The sequence below is a fragment of the Orbicella faveolata genome, unplaced genomic scaffold, assembly GCF_042242905.1.
Source record: "Orbicella faveolata isolate gen_17 unplaced genomic scaffold, um_ofav_v1 contig_48, whole genome shotgun sequence".
Taxonomy (NCBI): domain Eukaryota; kingdom Metazoa; phylum Cnidaria; class Anthozoa; order Scleractinia; family Merulinidae; genus Orbicella; species Orbicella faveolata.
In genome coordinates this window covers 210,087-230,507 of record NW_028301578.1, presented here as the reverse complement: position 1 = coordinate 230,507, position 20,421 = coordinate 210,087, and the positions used below count along the sequence as shown (strand labels likewise).

General features: G+C 38.5%; 3 protein-coding genes and 1 pseudogene across 4 annotated transcripts in view; 2 read left to right on the top strand and 2 right to left on the bottom strand.

Annotated features, from left to right (window-relative positions):
• Positions 1-84: 84 nt before the first annotated feature.
• Positions 85-2,951, bottom strand: LOC149095798 (uncharacterized). Its single transcript, XM_089281155.1, has 3 exons — positions 2,169-2,951; positions 1,255-1,572; positions 85-806 (listed from the first exon to the last, which is right to left on the bottom strand). The coding sequence occupies exons 1-3, from the start codon at positions 2,320-2,322 to the stop codon at positions 760-762; spliced, it is 519 nt and encodes a 172-aa protein (XP_089137281.1). The 5' UTR covers positions 2,323-2,951; the 3' UTR covers positions 85-759.
• Positions 2,952-3,708: 757 nt separating this feature from the next.
• LOC110053347 (core alpha-(1,3)-fucosyltransferase-like) lies at positions 3,709-8,317 on the bottom strand. Its single transcript, XM_020759573.2, has 2 exons — positions 8,039-8,317; positions 3,709-5,985 (listed from the first exon to the last, which is right to left on the bottom strand). The coding sequence occupies exon 2, from the start codon at positions 5,949-5,951 to the stop codon at positions 4,752-4,754; it is 1,200 nt and encodes a 399-aa protein (XP_020615232.2). The 5' UTR covers positions 5,952-5,985; positions 8,039-8,317; the 3' UTR covers positions 3,709-4,751.
• A 4,426-nt stretch (positions 8,318-12,743) lies between these two features.
• On the top strand, positions 12,744-14,276 carry LOC149095797 (uncharacterized; annotated as a pseudogene).
• An 812-nt stretch (positions 14,277-15,088) lies between these two features.
• LOC110053282 (uncharacterized) overlaps positions 15,089-20,421 on the top strand; it is an 80,093-nt gene continuing 74,760 nt past the window's right edge. The window contains exon 1 of one of the 2 annotated variants that reach the window (XM_020759495.2): positions 15,089-15,356. In XM_020759495.2, coding sequence (XP_020615154.2) covers positions 15,278-15,356 — 79 coding nt within the window. In that variant the 5' untranslated portion in view covers positions 15,089-15,277. The remainder of the gene's footprint in view (positions 15,357-20,421) is intronic. The other variant, XM_020759493.2, reaches the window with a different exon arrangement.

The following is a 20,421-nucleotide window of genomic DNA, read 5'->3' as shown; positions in this document are numbered from 1 at the left end:
ATGGAGTGACTAAAAAAAGTCTTGAAATGTCTCAGAGCTCTCTTGCATGCACTTAATCACCGGTAAAAGAACAGAACAACAAACTTAAACAACAGGAGAATACTTCATTTTATTACATACAAATAGCCATGAATATCAAATTGTGGGATTGTTAGATATCTGCAAGACTGAGTATGAAACAAATTGCAACCACACTTGCAAACAGGAGATGACAGTAATATTGTGGATTGAACTTTTTTTCTTTCCTTGCTCAAACTTGAAAAACCAACAGGGACTAAAAAATACCAGCCTCATAAAATCCTCTGTAAATGTTGTTTTTATTATTATTATTATTATTATTATTATTATTATTATTATTATTATTATTATTATTATTATTATTATTATTATTATTATTAAAATAATGTAAGCTGATCTGCCCACCACTGACAAATCACAATAACTTGCTCAACCTCAACCAATAATTGTTAAATACTCCACAATCAGTACAAAAAAGAACTGCCCGTCACAAATGAAGTCAGTTCGGCAAACTTCATGCAGGCAAGTTTTCGGGACTAATGGATGTTAGCTCATGGAATGATTGTCTGACAAAATGGGTAAGGTTACATATGCTGTGGATTGAGACTTATTAACCCAGTGAGGATGCAAGGATTCTTGTGTTTTCTGATGTCGAGTTCCTTCCTATCTGTTACAATTACACAGAAGTGTCCATAGATACATCCCTTCCCAAAATGAGTGCATGCAAGCATTTTGCTCCAGTCAGTTGGACAGCATAAAGTCATCATCATCGCAGTCATCTTCAAATGCTACAGAGACAAACGAAATGCATCACATGTAAATAATAGTTTTGAAAAAAGAAAATGGGAACTGATGAAATGAATTTTTGATTTTTCTTTAAACTAGTTTGTCCAACTTAAACACTCACTATAAACTAGAAAATAACCACAGTTAAATGCACATCAAGTATAGTCTTGTTGTGTGCGTAACTATTTCTGGGACTATCAATCTGCATTGCCACACCCATCCACAAGGGTATTTCCAAGCTCCTTTTGCCTCTTTCATGACAAGTCCTTGGACAAAATTATTTAAATGAAAACGAGTTTGATTTGTTTGAAAATGAATACACAGGTGAAGCATTTTCAAATGAGTGGTTTAGCAATTGCAGAGACTTGTTTTGACACAAAGGCAAAAAAAAAAAAAACTTGGAAGTGGCCCATTTCACTGCAGAATATTTATATGCCTGTTGTAGCTTACCATTAAAGAATCTCTCATGGACTGATACAGCAACTCGATTACTTTTCACTATGTCAACTTGTAAACAATTTTGCATACAGCTATAAAACTCTGAGACACATGGCATAGTTAAACTGTTATTTGTGCGATTGTTGTTGGTATCAGAGATGTAGAATTTGTAACAGGCCTTCCCATTGCCTGCAGTGTCCTGTTGAAAGTTACAACCCAGTTCAGCTTCGCTGTAATCCCAGCCATTATTCCTTTCACTTTGTTTTTCACTCATTATTTTCCATGAAACTTTTTTAAAGCTGTCACTGCAACTGCATCTCTGAGATGTTGCTGAGAAAATAATAAAAATGTTGCTGAGGAAATAAAATAATGACATGGATTGTCTAAATGTCTTATTGATATGTGGTTTCTCAAAAATTGGGCAGGTCTAAAATATTGGGGTGGGGAAGGGGTAAGAGGTGGAGATGATGGGTGAGCAGTGTTGCCATTACAGCTTACCAGTATAGAGGTGTTTAGTTTTGAGCTTAGGAAAAAGGCATAATGTTAGATCTTTCTGTTTTGATCTCTAAGAGGGCATCAGTTTTCCTGGTTTACTTTAGCATAGGGTGTGATATGAAATTTTATGTTTGTCAAAAATAGGTAAATAAGTTAATAAATAATTAGATGAAAAATTAAACAAACAAATAAATAAATAAATAAAGCAGTACGTAATCGACGTTTAAGAAACCGTATGGAATTACCCCCAGGGTTGGTTCTAAGGTTCTGAAGGTTGTAAAAGCAGTGTTTTTCCTGGCTCGTTTATACCCCATCACTACTAACCTTCCAGAGGAAAATGGTGGCGGGGCTGTTCTCAGTTTTTCAGTAACATACATTTTTAAAAATTATGAAACTTCTGAACATACTGAGTAAAGGAAAGTCTATCGTACCTTTCAAAAAACTGGCATTGCCTGTGCGATCCACGGAACAAAGCTCTTTGCTCAAGTTTTTAAACAAAGTGACACGTGCGTTGATTTCGTCGGAATTGCACGATCCTTTTATCCTTGGCAGTTCCTTGGCAGTTCCACTCACAGTGCAACCCATACGTGATCCTTAAGGTAAAAAGGTTTTTTCTGTTTTATAGAAAAATTAAATGGAATAGGAAGGTTTTCCCCCACTATTGTAATATGGACAGGAATAGGATCGAAGAGGAATAACAGAGGAATACAAAGGTACAATGGACCAAAACATTGAGCCCGCGGTGTCGGTAACTAGGTCGATTCGATCTCAACCGCTCGAGCCCAGAGTCTCTCTGACGTCGTTCTAGTCTCCTTCGCAGCCGTTATTAGGGTCGTCACGCAACGCTCCTCCCCACTAGTTAGTGGGGAGGAGCGTTGCGTTGCGAGGGAGACTAGCGTCGTTCCGGTTTCCACCTTTACTGATTGGGGAGGAGCTTGGCAACTACCAAAAAAAATTATATCTACACAAGAAAAACCGAGAAAAAAACGTACCTGCGATATGATTTCTTGTCAAGAATAATTGCTTAACTATCCCAGAAAAATGTAATGGTTTATAGGTCTAGGGTTAGAGTCCGGCGCGGGTGTGTTTTAATAATGGTGGCACAGCCGGTCGTAACGCCCCCGACATGATGTCCCCAACCTTTACCATACTTACTTCGAAAAGCGCCCTGGTGTTAAATTTTTTGACATTTTGGTCTGGTGTTTATTCTGGGATTCCAGTTCAAAAAAAGCGACGCCTTAGAATTCAAGTATTTCGAATATGTGCCGCGCCCGGTGCCGAGTTCTTCATTTGAGTGTGGTGCTTATTATATTCAAGGCGCTTGGCGCACGTGTAGCTGTACCCAACATCGAAGGAAAAGGTTTCCCAGATTTCCTCTGGGGGTGCGGAGGGTTACACGCGGGCATGATCTTAGCTATTTGACATTTTTCTCCAATCGCTCGTACTCATCAGACTTGCTCTACTCAGACGGTGCACTTGTATGGTGCATTCCCACTCACGTGTACAGCAGCCGGCTTTTAGATCGATCAGCGTACTGAGCAGATCTAGATAACTGTGAAATTCCAAGGCGCGTTCTTTGCGCATGCATCGCCATCCCCACTCAGTAATGTATCAAAACCACATGGGTAAGGGGAAGGGCAAGCTTTTGACGCTGAGTTTAAAAATATCTATCATAGACGCTGGCGTATTTTGTGTAATTAAGTCAAATAACAAAGCGCTGAATGATGTCTTGGTTTGTCCTAAAATACCACTGTGCATGCAGGTGATTGGCTTTGAAATATATCTTACAATTTGGTAAAACCTGTTTGACTTGCGTACTTGCCATTTTAACAAGCGAAAAAAGTGAAATAAGTAAAAAAATAAAACAATAATATTTTCCAAAACCTCACGCAGTAACAGTTTTAGCATCAGAGTCTGTGGGGATTTCATTCTAAGCCACACGGGGAGCGTCTCATAGTACGGTACATGGAATAATCTCGTTTCAGTTTATTTGTTGAAAAAATTCAAGTCGCGTTAAGGTGCTGAAACGTTATATTTAGAACTTTCACAAAGCACAGCGGCTTGCTGAGATATTATAGTACCTCTTATGTGCGACCGCCTCAGGAATAATACTGATTCCCCAGAGATAGATCATCATGAACTCTTCATCAGAGATATTTATCAGCAAACATTACTAGACAATGCTATATTACAGTGAATGTGCTCAATTTGTATTTAACTGAACAGTACCGGATAACAAGTCAGCGCCAAAACCCTACTTACTCATAGTAAGCAATGCTACCTTCCGCTCATTTGAACTGATTTGTATTTAAATTGGTACCCCTGACTATTGTGCTCACTGAAGATTTTAACCAAGTTTTAAATAAAATGATTGATTGATTGATTGATTGATTGATTGATTGATTGATTGATTGATTAAACGCGCTTTAATAACTTCCATCTTAATGTTTCCTACAGTTTTTAGAACTGATTATGGGAAACACTACTGACTTTTTCGCTCAAAAAAAGTTCTCAAACTACTTTTTTTAATCTCGAAATTTGTTATAGATACGATTAATTACTAACTGGACAGCCTGTCGTACAATTCGGAGAGAAATCGTGCTCGTTCGATTTTGAAATTACTTGCGCGATTCTAGTAGTCCCTGAATTGTACTCCACTCGCTCCAATTACTATTACAAATTGTAACTTAGGAGTTAGACGTGCATATGTATATTTACTGATCTCCCGGAGTGAATACCTGCCCGGTGAACGGAACAATATCATAGGAATTCATTGGTGAACACAATGTGGTCTTTCTCCGCCACACCATAAGACTGAAACACTTCTATAACATATGATTAAGAAATCGAAATTTTGATTTAAATTCAATGATCCATCCGTCTGTCATTCCGCCAGTCCGCCTTGAAGTTCCAATTGACAGGAGCAATCTCGTCCCCAGGGCCTTCTCTTTGACAAGTGGAGAAGGTCCTAGGGACAAGGTTGAAGACAGGAGCTCTCAATTCTTGAGCCGTGTTCAGCCTCTGTTGATAATGTTCCAAACGCGCTCTTCGTTAACTTTGCACGCTCCTTTAATTCCCAGAAACTCTGACATTTTGTGATAAATTTTAGCCGGTTTCGTTGGATCATGAAGGGCCTTACACAATTGGCACAACCAAAAATTGTACTTGACAACCTTGTATTTGGTTTTCCACTGAAAATACTGGTTATAGGCCGTGTCATTCTTATCCAGATACTTCAGGTAATCCGCAAGATCTTTAACGGAATCAAAGTCGGCTGCGTTGATGAAAGAACCAGGAATTACCAGGTCGGGACCGTATTGAGCACCTCCAAGAACTACAGGGACCAATCCTCTCTCAAGTGAATTCCTCCAATACTTCTCTGTTATGTAATCTATACACAAACTATTCTCAAATGCGAGGTAGAACTTGTGGCGCTGGATTTCTTCCTCGCAATCATCATCGATTTGTCCCTTGCGGCGGGGACATTTCCAAGTGTTATTCGATTCAAACATAGGGGCACATTTTCCATAGAGGCTTATTGGTATGTGTTTTAAGAGTGCCCGGACGTAAGAGAATCTAACTCCACGTTCGTTACAGTGGTTACTCACACCAAAAGTGGCCATTTTGTCTTTTCCCTTTGCGTAGTTCACATTTTCGCCGGGTTGTTCCGTTAAGTCGTCGTTATCTGATTTATTCGGGATTTTCAATGGTGAATAAGATCCATAAGGTACGAAAAAGTCCGAATCTAGCCGATAAGTTGCAGTCCAGTTATACACGCCGTCAGCCATATCTCCTATGGGATATACCCCCGGACTTTCCTTAGTGTACAAGACCCATCTCTGTGCGGGTGGCCTGTTGCTCTTTGCTTCGTCAATATTGAAATTCGGATGTCCGACGTGTACGAGCACAGCATCGCTAAAGTTTCGTAAACTTTTATCAAAAGTGATTTGACACCTGTTTTCTTCGCATGGAGTGCCATCCCAATCGGTAAATTTGTAGTTCTTAGATTCTTCAGCATTTCGTGGGCCCCATGGTTCGCTTGGATATGGAGTGTAAACTAAAATTAGTTTTCTTTGCGTCTCGTCTTGTTTATAGTACAATATTCTATAAAATGCCAAGGCCATCACGACTGTACTTAAGCAAATCCGAATGTTTCTTTTCTGTCTTCTCGTCAGAGAAAAGAAGGGTCTTAGTTTCCTTTTCGCCAGATCCATTGTTTTTAAAATCTTGGTTTACTTTCTTCTTGTCCTGTGAAATGTAAGCCGAGAGTTATAATTAAAAGCCTCATTTTATCTTATTAAGCGCTCTTGCTGAGTTTAGGGCAAAATAAAATGTTTCCCCAGCACCCCGGACACCCGGGCCCCCGGAACGTGAAAGAAAGAAATCTATCAGAAAAACTCATGAAAAACAATCGTAGCAATGTAAAGGTCGAAGCTAACTTTAATTACGTTTACCGAACTCTCCTCATGATCTCGTTTTTGATGTATGTTCACTTTTGATTTTTGTGATTTGCAATCATTATAAGGAAGTGACATTGGTGTTGGTTGTTAGCATTGATATTTTCCGTCAGTCTTGTTTAACTTAATATCTCTCTCTCTCTTTTTTTTTTTTTTCTTGTCGCTGACGTTACAAATGTATTAAATTTCACGGCTTGGCAACGGCATTTGCTTTGAAAAGAATGTCGAAGGCGACCATGAAAAGTCGACATTTCCACACATTATGCCTGCATGAGTTGGATGCATCAAGACTGTAAAGGAAATAAGCTATCCTTTCCCTTTTTTCGAAGACATATTGATAAGGTGCACTTAGCGCTACCTACATCAGTGTTAGTTGTTTGTTCCTGTACAATTTGGCTCGTGCATTTGTGTTTATTTAGGTTATTTAAAAACAGCTAGCACTTTTACTTTTTTTATTTGATTATTACAATTTTTAACTGAACAATGTTTTTTCCTATAATGTCGGTTCGCATACCAGATCGTAATGTATCCTAAGATGCAAACATAGTTAGTAGAGGGGAATGGTTATGAAACCCGGCAAACGTCAAAGGACGATCTCTTTGTTTAGGTTTTTGCTTGGTCACGTGATCTCGACCGTGCACAACAGAAACGCCAAGATGGCGTCCGGAGTCTCGTAGAAATTGAAGTTCGAATCAAAAATTCTGGATTTGGCTGTTAAATTTGCTGATAATTGATCGAGTATCATTATGCCAGGAGATAATTGTTCTGTGTTTGGATGTGGCACAAGTAACCATTCCCCTCTACTAACTGTGATGCAAACCATGGTTGGTGTGGGGAATAATCAACAATTATTCCATTCGCCCTTGTTGGATACGTGACTGAGATAAATAACTAGAAAAGAGGCGCCTATAGCTAACATGACCGAATGGAGCGATTGCTTTAGTAAATTCTTCAATCGACTGGATGATGTGGACATTTTAGTTTGATTTAAACGAAGCTATGGTGCGAAAAGGCGGAAAAATTTGTCACGCGATGTTCACTTCTTGATGATATCTCTCACTGACCCTCACTCGCGAGAGATACCATCAGCATTGGGAGATAAAATTCGTATCCCTGTGTAATCATGTAATATCCTCTATATAAATCGGACGCCGCCACGACGATTAATACAGAGGCCTCTGCCTTCGTTTATGATGAACTAAACTATGTAGAAAACACGGTCGGCTCTTTAGTTTTGTGTCAATTTTGTTCACGGGAATTATGTGCGCGCCTGTTATTGATAATTATATGCGAATATATCTGAACGCAGACGTCCAAGATGTTAGAGACCTTGAACGTATACGACGACGAAGGAGAGGACGATGCTTGTTAGAAAATGTATTATATTTTTCTTCAGAATGTCGCAGTTACCTAAACCATTCAGTGCGTCTGTCTGTACGGAACCTTCCCCCTGTTGATTATGTGGCCAATGCGCTCAGTTCCAAATAGAAATACGAAAAATTAGCCGAAGGGGTTCACATTCTCATAAACACTCGGTCATTTCATCAGCAAATTGATCATTTCATGTCGTTGATTTGCAAAGGACGGCTACGAAATGTCCAAAGGTGTAAACTTTACGTGAAGATCACTTGTTTCGCACATGTAAGCTTTTAGTTTGGCGACGATCTCATAGACGTTGCCGTCTTTTTTTGCGTAAGGTCTCTGATCCAAACCAATTCTGCATCGCTGCAGTCTTTATATACAAGGCTGCGGTGATCCGAAATTGGTTTCTATTCACACCCATGGTCCAGCAAATCAGAAACCTGAGAGAAGCTGAGAAATGTGGTACATTCAAAATGACTTACCTGAGCTACGTAGAAGTTATCCTGTTAAACGCCTGATCGTACAAATGCCACGAAACCAAGTGTCGGTCAATTCCGCTGTGGGGCATAAAACTAGCCAAATTTAACTCTTGCTTGGTGTTGGTGCAACGATCTATCTTTTGATACCTCAAAAATACCTTAAGAGTGTTTTGTTAATTGTTGGTTGTATTTTTTGTTATCATCGTGGACGTGTTAACTGAATCCTTAAGACATATAGCAATTAATTAATAAAAAAAAAAAAAAAAATGCAAATTTGCGAAGAGCTTGAAGCAATAAATTTAATTGGTGGACATATACGTAGGTACTACAAAGCTACAAAGCTAACTGTCATAACAAAGCTTTATAATTCCCGTAAAATGAGCCTGTAAAACGTTTACGATGTTGATATTTATTGCTGCTAAAGAGCAGCTTTGCTTTTGAGATCACTTCCTCAAAAGATCACAGCTGTGCGTTCTAGCTCACGCAAGATGGTGAAACGTACCGCTCTTTGAAAGGTTATGAGTTTACTTTGAATAAAGATAAATTTGTTTGAATTCTGCGGCTTTTTCTTTGCTCGATATTTTGGAAAACTTACCGTAAATACGGTGAAGGAATGACCTTAATTTCTCAACGGAATTTGCGGCTTAAAATTCAAATATTCAAGAAACCCGCTCGTACTGCAAACAGAAAACTTCATTGTGTGTGGCAGTAGCCAAGGCAATTCTTCGCACGTACTGGGATTTTATGTTTAAATCATAACTCGGAAGTGTCGCGTTTTTTTTTTTCGTTTAGTTTTCAAAGAATGGTTAAGGTTACCGTTAGCGATGTAGCGGCTAGCGCGCCCGGTTTAAATTGTAGATAACTTAGCCCCTTCCAGGCGTTTAGTTAGTTGGGGCGCAGAGTGAAAAACAGTGCGCTTCCTCTCGCCGCGCTTTTTTTTTATTTTTTCGCGCTCAGTTTTCCGCGCTGCGCCCCAACTAACTGAACGCCTGGAAGAGGCTAAGATACCTAAACCCCTTGCTCAGTTTCCAAACCAGCAAAGCGCTAAAAAATCGTGCTGCGTTTTGCCATGTTCAATTTCAGTGAAAAGTTACCGGAACAATTTCGGAAGGTTGGATGTAACACCGTTGAATATACAACAGCTTTCCTGCGTTCTGATTGGCCGTACAGTTTCTATGTCATGGTATAAAAAAGGTATCAGATACCTTCTTTTGTACCATTGACGATTGAAGAGTTCCACTGTAGATACTATCTACAGTGGAACTCTTCAATCGTTTTTTTATCTCGGTGGCGAAATGACTTATCCAGCTTTGTTCGGTGTGACACTCATATTTCTTTCTTATGAAAAGTTATTAAATTTGTTCCAGTTAAGAATAATTAAATATTAGTACCTTTTGGACGTGCTGCATGGAGACTGTAAATAAAGTGTGTAAGCTTAACAGGAGTTTACAAGGGCATACAAGGGCATACAGGGGTAAACAATAGCTAACAGGGGTTTACAGCGGCATACAGAAGTACACACGAGTTCAATACAGGCGTGCACAAGGTTGTATGAAGTTCAGAGTGGTATCCAAAGGTATAAAAGGTGATTATGTGGCGGCCTACATGAATTATATGCCCCTCTAAAATTTAAATATTCTCACTTTTTCATGTTTAGTTCTAAACCAAATAGAAGAAGGCTTTCCGTGTTTTCCAAGAAAATAGTTCACATTCGAGCTCGAGATCTATAGACCTCTATAAAAAGAACGCACTCGCGTTCATCTCATGCGTACACTAGCTGTACATTGTTTTGTTAGAGACTAGTTAGAAAACATGTAACCGTCTGAGCCCGAAGTTTTTTCAGGTCTTATCGCTACTACTTAAATTTACTGCCCTGGCCTTTGTTCTAATGATATCTTTATTCCGTACAGTTCATTTGTTAAGTTCAGACATGGTTCAGCAGGGGTTTCAATAACATTAGTTATAAGTGGCCACTGAAGGTGTAATAGGCGGCTGTGACCACTAAAGGGGCAGTAAGGCCCCTTTCCCCTAGGGGGGTCTGGGGGGCATGCCCTCCCCAGAAAAAATTGAAATCTAGAAGCTCGGAAATGCGATTTCCAGCGTTATGGGCATCAAAAAGCGTGCTGTTGATGGGTATTTTCATTGACCACAAAGCAGGATTTTTTTTTTGACAAACTATTAATTTTTTGATGCAAAGAGATGCATTTTGAATACCTTTCTAGGCAGATATCTCTCAGTGACACTTGATATCCACTGAAAGTTATTGTAAAAACTGACTTAAAACAATCTGTCGAAACCTGTAATCGGATTATTCTTTACATAAAGGTAATCAATCCAAAGAAATGATAATATTATTCCTACCGGTTGACGACGACTGGTTCCAGTTAGAGTTTGTCCCAGAGTCTGCTTTGTCACGATGCCGAGGCTTCAGTTTTTTAGTGTATCGCTAGACGTTGAAATTAACACGTACGCTTCAGTTTTTTGGTCTTTGGGTCTGTTTTGCCCGCTTTTTTGTAGCATTTAAAAATTTCAGGGGTCGTCGTTGTTGTTGTATTTACTTTTTTTTTTTTATTAATATCATTTTTATTTTCATTAATGAAATCCAAACAGACGGCGGTAAGGGGTCCTACAGGCGGCGGTAGACCGCTGGTAACCGGCTCTTATTGAAACCCCTGGTTCAGACTATGGTTCAGATAAGCTTCTTATGGGCCGCCGTTACCACCAAAAATACAAGATTATTAAACGGCACAGACCAAACATAAATGATTTAGTGATGGTTTGCGAAATGGTATAAATGATTGACAAATGATACTGTCCAAATACAAATAGTTAGGTTATGTTAAACGGTCTACTGAAACAGTAAATGATTTAGACAATTTAGAAATGGTTCAGTCACCGATATCAAAATGGAACAAACTGATAAGAATCAGTTTATTTAAATGAGGATCTATCTGACTACGATACGTGGAATGATCAGGTCTGACAACAAACGGTCAAGTGTTCTGTTTCAAAATGGTGTAATTAATGGTGGGACGATTGAAGTAATCGACAAATCATTTAATTCACCAAGAAATGGTTCCACTCACCGACCAATGGTTTGGTGTTGTGCCAACTGATTTAAAGCAGACACAAATAGTGCAGTACGAAGTCAAATCATTCGTGCAAACAGCAAATAGCTTAACTTAATGTTGAGATGTTCAGTCATGGAAGGAATGGTCCAGTGTAATTAGACACGATTGAACGAAATTAAAAGTGATTTAGCGTGGCACGAAACGAAACAGCCTTCTTTGCCGAACCGCAAAAAATACAACAGTGAAGTGGACAAGTCAAGATTGAAATGGATCAGTTAATCAAATTAGCAGAGTGAATGACCGTGACTTAGGTCACACCGACTCGGCGAGCTTGGCCAAGCGTGTTGCGGACAACTTCGGTAAGTTTGCTTCTTTTTATTTCATTTTGCAATGCATTTCTGTCTAGAAGATATGTCTTTGAGAGTGCCAGAGGGAACCTAGGAATTATGACAATATTTATGAGATCAGATAGGATATTATATCAAGGTCAAAGAAGGTTAAAGTCACGAGCCTGAACGCAAAGGAAATGATAACACCTCCAGTTTACTCACCTTTGTTCTTTGTCTTGTTTCAGATTTAATTTTTTTTGGACTATTTTCCACTATGGTACGGATTTTGCTCTATATTTTAGCGCTATATTTTAAATTAACAACGTTGATTGCATAGATATATGCTCAGGCAATTCGATTACATCAAAACGATTGTCGACGGAAATAGTGTAACAAACAACTGAGCCGCCTACTCACCTCTTTGCTGATCTTTATCTGAAATATGTGGTACTTGGCGATGCTTTGAATGAAAACTTTATTCACTTTACTCTAAAAGTTGATTGTCGTTAAGATACCTTGGTTCTTGGGCAGTCGCTTCATAGGAAAATACTGGTAAATTTTGAGGGGGTTGGGGTGTACGATTTTTTTGTACACTACTAATTGTCGCGCACGTGTTCTTCTTTTATCATTTTCTAGGATATTTCTTAACACTATTTTTCTTCGCCTGAAATTTTTCTTTTGCGAATTCCGACTATGAATTTCTTATTTTACGATGACTGCAGAAATTCTTGCGCGCTCATTGGCTAATTTTTATCGTCAACAAGCGGACAGACACTAGAATTTATAATTTATAATTATAATTTATTGACAATTTGTTGTCAGTTTTTCATGCGTCTGTCCTGTTATTGATCATGAATTTCGTCATAACATTGTCAAACTAGCTGTGGATCCACGAGGCGATAGCCGAGTGGATCCGCAGACTACTTTGACAATGTTACAGGACAGACGCATGAAAAAACTGACGTCAATTTGTTCAGTTTGTAATCCAGTATAGAAGAAAAGGTGGCGGCTGCACATTCCGTCAAGTACAAGGAAGGCCATATTTTTGCACTATTTTCCCTTTGCTAACCACATTGTGTATTCTAGGTTTGAAGGTTTTGGAACGTTTCTGTGAGTTTTTATGAGCGCTGTTTAAGTTTCCTTGCGCTAAGAATTATGGGGAAATGTACCAGTCGCCATCTTTTTACCTACGGCAGATTGCTCAACCCCCTCCCGTCCCATCCCCTCCCATACTTGCAAAATTAATATGAACTACATCACGATTCGTGCTAGAAAGAAAACCACAGAGAACGCGGTAGGATAACGCTTGGTCAGGGAGGAAAGAAAAATTTTAAAACCATCAACTCCTTTTGATTTTCTTCATTGAAATTTGACCTATACTCTACACTATACTCTACACTCAGAATAATACGATGGATTTCCAACAACAACTCGCGTCAGAGTTGAAGGCAATTATTGAGGATCTTGAGAGAGGAGATCGGGGTCGTGGGTCAGAGCCAACTGCTGTGAGACTCGAGAGTCTCATTTGAAACTACTCTTCTCAATGGGGATATTTCCTTAGAATCCGTGGACTTGATGAATCAGGCTCGTCAACAGTTAACGACGGCTTCGTGTGGGGAACCATCATCATTCACGTATCAAGCACCCATTCAGAGTGGAGAAGGGCGACGTGGGAGACCTAAATTTGTGATTCCTGAACAGCAGCTCGTGTTTTTTAAAGGTTATTCCAAAACGAACAAAAGAAAAAAAAGTCATGTTTTCTACAGTCCATTTATGTTACACACACTGACAAAGACCATGAAATTAATTTTCTACAGAAAATCATTTCAGCCACCGAGAGATAGCTGCGATGCCAGGTGTGAGCAAGCGTACAGTTAAAAACAGGATTGCGGAGTATGAACTTACCAACCGGTCCCGCTTCAGTGATATTGACGATGACATGCTGGACTCCTTTGTTAAAAATATCATGGTTAACTTACCTAGGTCTGGTAAGCCTTGTAAAAACATTATGCATAATTATTTGCAATATAAATCGAATGGCAGATTACTAGCCACGCGCAACATATTTAAATATATACTATAAATAAAGATAGACACCATACGGACAGTTCTCGAGTTTCACGCACGAAGCGATCATCAGACTGTGATGATCGCTTCGTGCGTGAAACTCGAGCAACTGTCCGTACGGTGTCTATCTTTAATTATAGTATTCCGCTCTGCATGTATTTGCATCGAGCACTTCTACGATTGTGTGAAACCTTTTACATTTTTCTTTATTCAAATATATAAATATTTTATTTTATCTTATTCAGATAAAGCCTTGTAAAATGTATTCCCCATCAAGTACAGGGGCTGTAAATCCCACGGAAAGGGTAAAAATATGGCACACCGTAACAGCACATCGTCCTATGTCTCTTCATCGTGCCGTTATCCGATTTTTAAATTATAATTTCCTGAAAATTTTCCTCATAGGATCACGTCCTTTGTTGGTTACAGTTTCTCTTCTGTGCATTCTACTTTACCACTTTCGTTAATGACAAATATTTAGCCAGGTATAATTTACTTTTGAATCTACAGGGTTGAAAACTATAGAGGGCTATCTACATTCACAAGGAATACGTGTGCAGAGGGCGAGGCTAAGAAGCGCTGTCAAGAGAGTCGACCCTGACGGTCGGCGATTACGAGCCATTAGACCCATTAGAAGACGGGTTTTTAATGTCCGTTCCCCTCTTGCCCTATGGCATATGGACGGAAATCATAAACTAATACGGTACCTACTCTTCGTCTAAATAGTTGATTTCTATTATGCAGCTCATGCTGCCATAAAACAAGTATTTGCTGCGAGATAACTTCCCGTAACAATGTTAGCAGCCGGAAGTAGCTAGGCTCTTGCTTCCTCTGCATATTGATCATTTGTATTTTACCAATTGAATGGCACCTTGGATTCCTGTGTAGGCCTGTCACCCCATTGTTATCACTGCATTCACTCTGCTAATTTGGCGCCAAATATGATGGTATTACGTCAGACCCCACATTGACTGATCCATTTCAATCTTGACTTGTCCACTTCACTGTTGTATTTTTTTTGCGGTTCGGCGCACAAAGAAGGCTGTTTCGTTTCGTGCCACGCTAAATCACTTTTAATTTCGTTCAATCATTTCTAATTACACTGGACCATTCCTTCCATGACTGAACATCTCAACATTAAATTAAGCTATTTGCTGTTTGGACGAATGATTTGACTTCGTACTGCACTATTCGTGTCTGCATTAAATCAGTTGGCACTACACCAAACCATTGGTCGGTGAGTTGAACCATTGCTTGGTGAATTATATGATTTGTCGATTACTTAAACCGTCCCACCATTAATTACACCATTTTGAAACAGAACACTTGACCGTTTGTTGTCAGACCTGATCATTCTACGTATCATAGTCAGATGGATCCTCATTTAAATAAACTGATTCTTATTAGTTTGTTCCATCTTGATAATGGTGACTGAACCATTTCTAAATTGTCTAAATCATATACTGTTTCAGTAGACCGTTTAACACAAGAACGCTTAACTATTTGGATTTAGACAGTATCATTTGTCAATCATTTATTCCATTTCGCAAACCATCACTAAACCATTTATGTTTGGTCTGTGCTGTTTACTAATCTTGTATTTTTGGTGGTGACGGCCGCCGATACTTCTGGTCCTACGAGACACCACGATGTCGTTCTCACCAGTTCCCGCCAATTCTCCATAGTGATCCTATTCTTTATGTGATTGGTCAGTTCATGTCACGTGACATAACATACCATAGCGGACAGCGACTCGCGGACTCTCACGGATAGCAATGATGCGAAGTACGGGCATTTTCGCCGCTTTGTTTACTGCATTCCTTCCTCGTTTTGTGCAAACTATTCCATGGAAAGGTAACACAATCATATTATTAAAATTAAGGTTGATGTGGATGCTCCTATTGTAGCACTAGCAAAGTTCCTCGGTCAGTATAAAACGCAGACTGCGGACCGGGGGTAAAAGACTGAAGGTAAACTGCAGACTGCAGACTGAAGACGTTTTAACTGAATCGTGTTACAATTTCTATGAACTAAATGCGATTCCGAGACGGCAATTGTCGCATTTATATTGGTAGGTAGTTGGGAGAAATATATTTTCCTATTTGGCAAGCGTGTGCTTTGCGTAGCGACCGAGAGCTCTCAATACGAGAACAGTCTGAATAATCCTGTTTACAGTCAGCACTCGATAATGGAATAACACGATTTAGTATAATTTCCAGAGGTGAATATAAAAATTGGACATTCTGATTGGTTGAAAAGCTTGGCTTGTGACTCTATATTCACCAAGCTGGGGGGTGAATATAACATTTCTGAGCTTGGTTACTAAGCTCGCCACCTTTGCCATCTCAGTAAGTAAACATGGCAGACAGTTGCTGAATGAAATTTTCATTTATTCGAAAGACATCACTTCAAGTCCAGGATATTTGAAAGGATGGAGAATTTTCAAAATGACTGCTGTTGCCCTTGGACCAAACATCTTTTCAAGAATTTGTATTCAAGGCAGTTAAAGGAGAAGGTCAATCCAAAAAGCTCCCTTTTTTGTCTTCGCCTACAGAAAGTAAACATTCAGCTTTTCCACTCACCGAAGTTTCAGCCTCTGAAGTGCCAGATGAAATTCTTCTCGAAAGAAGCCACTTCAGAGGCCGCCATTTTGAAACTGTCTTGGTAGCCAGGCTGTGTTTATGTGACATCATCCCGTCCGACTCGAAATTGGCAGTCCGAAGGAGAAAAACCTGCAACTGACTTTGTATCTTTCACAACATCAGCAAAATGTATTTTTCCAAATGTTTATCCACTTCACTATCTTCAATGCTATCATTTCAGAGTTTGGAGCATGTTTGAGTCAAAATAATATGGTTCAAGGGCAGCAATAACCAAGAGTGGTAGTTAAAAGGCTTTTCGGAAGCCATTTAGACAAAATCTCTTGGACGGAGTGGTGTCATGAAAACGTTGCCTGGCTGCTGAGTTCTGTTCAAACTGGCGGCAACAATGCCAAATTTTGGGCTTCTTTTGAAGACAAATTTCATAAAGAAAACCTACACTTTAGAGGCTGAAACTTCAGTGAGTGGCTAAACTTAGGGTAAGGTTTTCATGAGCATTGATCGCCAGCGGGTCAAATTGATTGACCGAAATTTATATATCTTCAAACTAAAGCTGCTCATTTTTAGATGATGATGACAACTGTGAATTAAATCAAAAGTGATAAAACAAAGGTATTTTTATTTTTGTTGTGTTTCACTTGTTTGTTTTACTGCTGAACTTGATGAATAAGGCTTAAATTGATTCTCAATCGATGTACATATAAGCTTATTATTAAAAATATGGCTGCATACCTGTATGCAAACGAACAATAACAATCATGTCTGTGTTTTTATGTTTTGGTCCGGTATTTCATCCGGTATACATCCTCTTTGTCTTGGTGAATATTCACCAATGTTCACTTCGCCTTTGACGAATAATATTGTTGTTAAATATTCTTAAAAAGTCTGTAGTCCACAGTCTCCATTTGACACTGACCACGTAATAATATTCTTAATAATATTATTTAGAGAACATTTTACTGGTAATTTAAATTTGCCATCAGTTAAACGATTGAGCTATTTGCGTCAACAGCTAGTAGCTCTCACACTCTGGTTAAGAAAAAAAATCACTTTCTTGACTTACCTAGTATTGCTGCACTTATTGGGGACACTGAAAAACTTTTTGAAAATCTCAACTGGTTGCAATTGGAGGCTGATCATTTTTTTTATTTAAAAGGTGTGAATCAAGCAATTGAATTCAGGACCACCGAACACAAATGTGTTGGCACTTTAATAGCAGAACTGTACATCTTGGCTGTATAATTTTTATTACTTTTGTCATGTTCATGTATGATGTAAGCATAAGCAATAAGATAGTATAACAATGGAAGGAAAGTTACATGCACAAGCCCATTGGGCTTGAGAGTAACAAAAATGGGACAAGTTAAATGATGCTGAAGTGATGGATGAGGAAGAAGCACTGCTGTTAATTTTATTACACTAGATGCTATAGATTAAGAAGATGCTGAAAAAAAGTATAAAGCCGGGAAAACTTTATTCATTCAATAAATGAACAAGTCATGTAATCAGGGTTTTAAATTTAGCCAGCACCCGGTGCAAGTCACTGGCTACTTCAATTATTTGCGCTTTTCATATTCCAAATTTCACCAATGTAATCGTGATCTGATCTTTTTGAGAAAATAAAAGCTAACAGAGAAACAAAATAAATAAACGGTACAGCTATTATATGTAACTTTAAACTTCAAAGCAAGAGCATTTTTTTGGCGGGAAGTCTGCTCATGTGCTCGGATTGTCATTTGAACATGCATGTATCAGTGCGGCGGTAGATTTCTTCTCACGTGCACAGTTTCTAAGACTGAAGCGGAGGCAGTAAACGATGCTGTCTTTTCTTTCCTTAGGAATTAGAGTTAACAAATATTACTTGTTGTTCCAGTTCTGAAAGTGACGATAAAACAATCCATTTAGGCTGAATTGACCACAGTGTCCGTGGCTGTAGCCACGTTCGTGTGGTGCATGCGAAGGCTGTGCTCCTCTGAAAATGTTACTCATGGTCTTGACGCCACTAAATGTATTTTCAACAAAAGGTTGAAAGGAGTCTTGAAACTAAGTGTTTTCTCCAAAACTGAATTCAAGGAAAATGTATTCATTTTGTAAACTTCGCTGGTATTAGTATCAGTAATCATAGGTTTCGAGTTCAAATTGGAATTAATTTGCACAAGTGAGTTTTTCAAAAAGCTGAAATTGCACTAGCTGCTTTGGCGAGTACAATTTCAGCTTTTTTAAAAACTCACAAGTGCAAATTAATTTCAAACTGAACGAGAAAAACCGTATGATTGCTTATTAATAATATAAACATGAAAAAATTTGCGTGGAGGAAGTGCCGGAAGATCTTTCTTGAAGCCATTTTTTTCTCATTTGAGAAAACTTTTCTCAAAGTTTCCACACAAAATTTTCGTCATCATTTTATGTGATATCATTGGCTTAAAAAATTTCCTACTGTCTTTCAGCCAATCATAATCCAGAATTATGATGTGTAATTTGCACTGGCATTACGCTTTTTGCACTGGTTTTTACGCTTTTTGCGCTGATGTTACACCTGAACTGCACTGCTCTTAGCTAATCAGAATCGAGTAACTTTTTCATGTATATTATTAGAGTGTAAAGAATAAACAGTAAAAATAATATTGTCACATCTACTCATTGCTTTTGTTAGATGCACCAGACATGGAAGGGTCTCATATACCCAGTACATCAGATGCTAAAGCTTTGAAAGCAACCAACCCTTGTCAATAAATGTTCAGTGGTCTTTAACAGAATCAGTCATGGGTGCACAAAAATGCACTGGAATAAACTTCAAGCCACCTTAATTGTCAATTTGTTTGGGAGAACACCCCATTCCCCTTTTCAGAAGGGGGCGTGCCTCTCCAGCATCCTACCCCACAAGGCCACTGTTATCCTGACGAGATAGTGCTCTGGGCTACTTTACAATTTCCTCCGTTATTTTTTGAATTTGAAAACCCTGTGTAATATCGTTTCTGACAAAAGAGTGATCTGGTGTGAAAATTACTCAGTGATTTGGGAGGTTTTTTCGTCAAAGTATGTGCAGATGACTAACAGGCATGTTCCCTCTTGAGACAGTAGGAGGAACAGTTAAGTCTATTTAAAAAAAAATTGCTGATATTAAAAACTGGTGACCCTTCATTATGTTTATGATTATGTCATCTGGCTCACGTTTGCAATAACTTGATACAAACATGAGCATAAGAATGAGAAAAGCCTTGAAACCTAAACTTTTTGATTTTAGCTTATCAGGCAAATGAATTTAACTGTTTTTTTTAAATAACCCTTTATTTTATTTAGTCACTGAAGAAAGGTAACATACAATACAATTATAAAAAAAAAAAAAAAACAAAAGTTAAAATGTAACAACTTGCAAAAAGAAATTACAACTGACCAGTGTAAAAAGCTAACTGAAAAGAACCATTTCACAAAATATATGAATTACGGTCTTATAAACACTCACAAGAATTGAACAAAGCAAAAGTGCTCTAAAGAGTAACAAGGTCTTGAATCTTCTTTTTGTTGATCCAGAGCTTGTTTTTTTAAAAATCTGAGATAGGAAGTAAACCAGAAGGGGTCTTCATTTTTTGCAGAAATGTAGATGTGATTTCTGGCCACAAGCAAACAGTAATTAATGCCTAAGAAGGACTGTTTTCGGGGATAAAAAGCAAATAGATTATCACGTTGATGGAGTTTGATTGGCATGTTACTTTTACAATTCCACCAAGAAGTAAAATCAATCCAAAATGCTTTACTAAAATCACATTCAACAAAGAGGTGCGTCAGTCTTTAACTGCCGCTGCAAAGATAACAGTTGTCGTTCTCTGTTATCCTATCTCTAAAGAGCCTTTTTTGTGTACAGAATGTTGTGGTTAATCTTAATTGAAAAACTGACTTTCTGACATCGAGAGTTAGTTTGAAAGGAAGCTCATAGATATGTGAAATTTTATCTGCAGAAAACCTGCCCTTTCAAGCTTTCCCACTGAGGTGGACTTCTCAAAAGTCTTTTTCGTCAGTATTTGTCTAAGCATCTTACTTCAAATATTTTGTGTATCAATAATCTTATTTTTGCAGTTGTTAGTTTCATTTTCCTCGTAGCTATTCTGGAGTTTCTTTTTCCAGCTCGTGGAAATAGCATTTAAAAGCCCTTAATACTGCAAAAAGTGTACTTTAATGCTGAAGGTGTGCTGGAAAACATTAAGGTCGTGTTCTATTAGGATCAACCGTTTCAACCGCAACCGGTTTTTGTTGATATGGTGACGTTTCTCAATAGAACACTTTTCCGATCGTTTTTGGTTAAAACTCGCTAACTCTTGGGA

Coding starts and splice junctions, on each gene's coding strand:
- LOC149095798 (XM_089281155.1), bottom strand. CDS start 2,322: ATGGGTTGCACTGTGAGTGGAACTGCCAAGGAACTGCCAAGGATAAAA. Junction 1,573..2,168: donor CAATGCCAGTTTTTTGAAAG/GTACGATAGACT, acceptor TTATTTTCTCAG/CAACATCTCAGAGATGCAGT. Junction 807..1,254: donor CCATGAGAGATTCTTTAATG/GTAAGCTACAAC, acceptor TTGTCTCTGTAG/CATTTGAAGATGACTGCGAT.
- LOC110053347 (XM_020759573.2), bottom strand. CDS start 5,951: ATGGATCTGGCGAAAAGGAAACTAAGACCCTTCTTTTCTCTGACGAGA.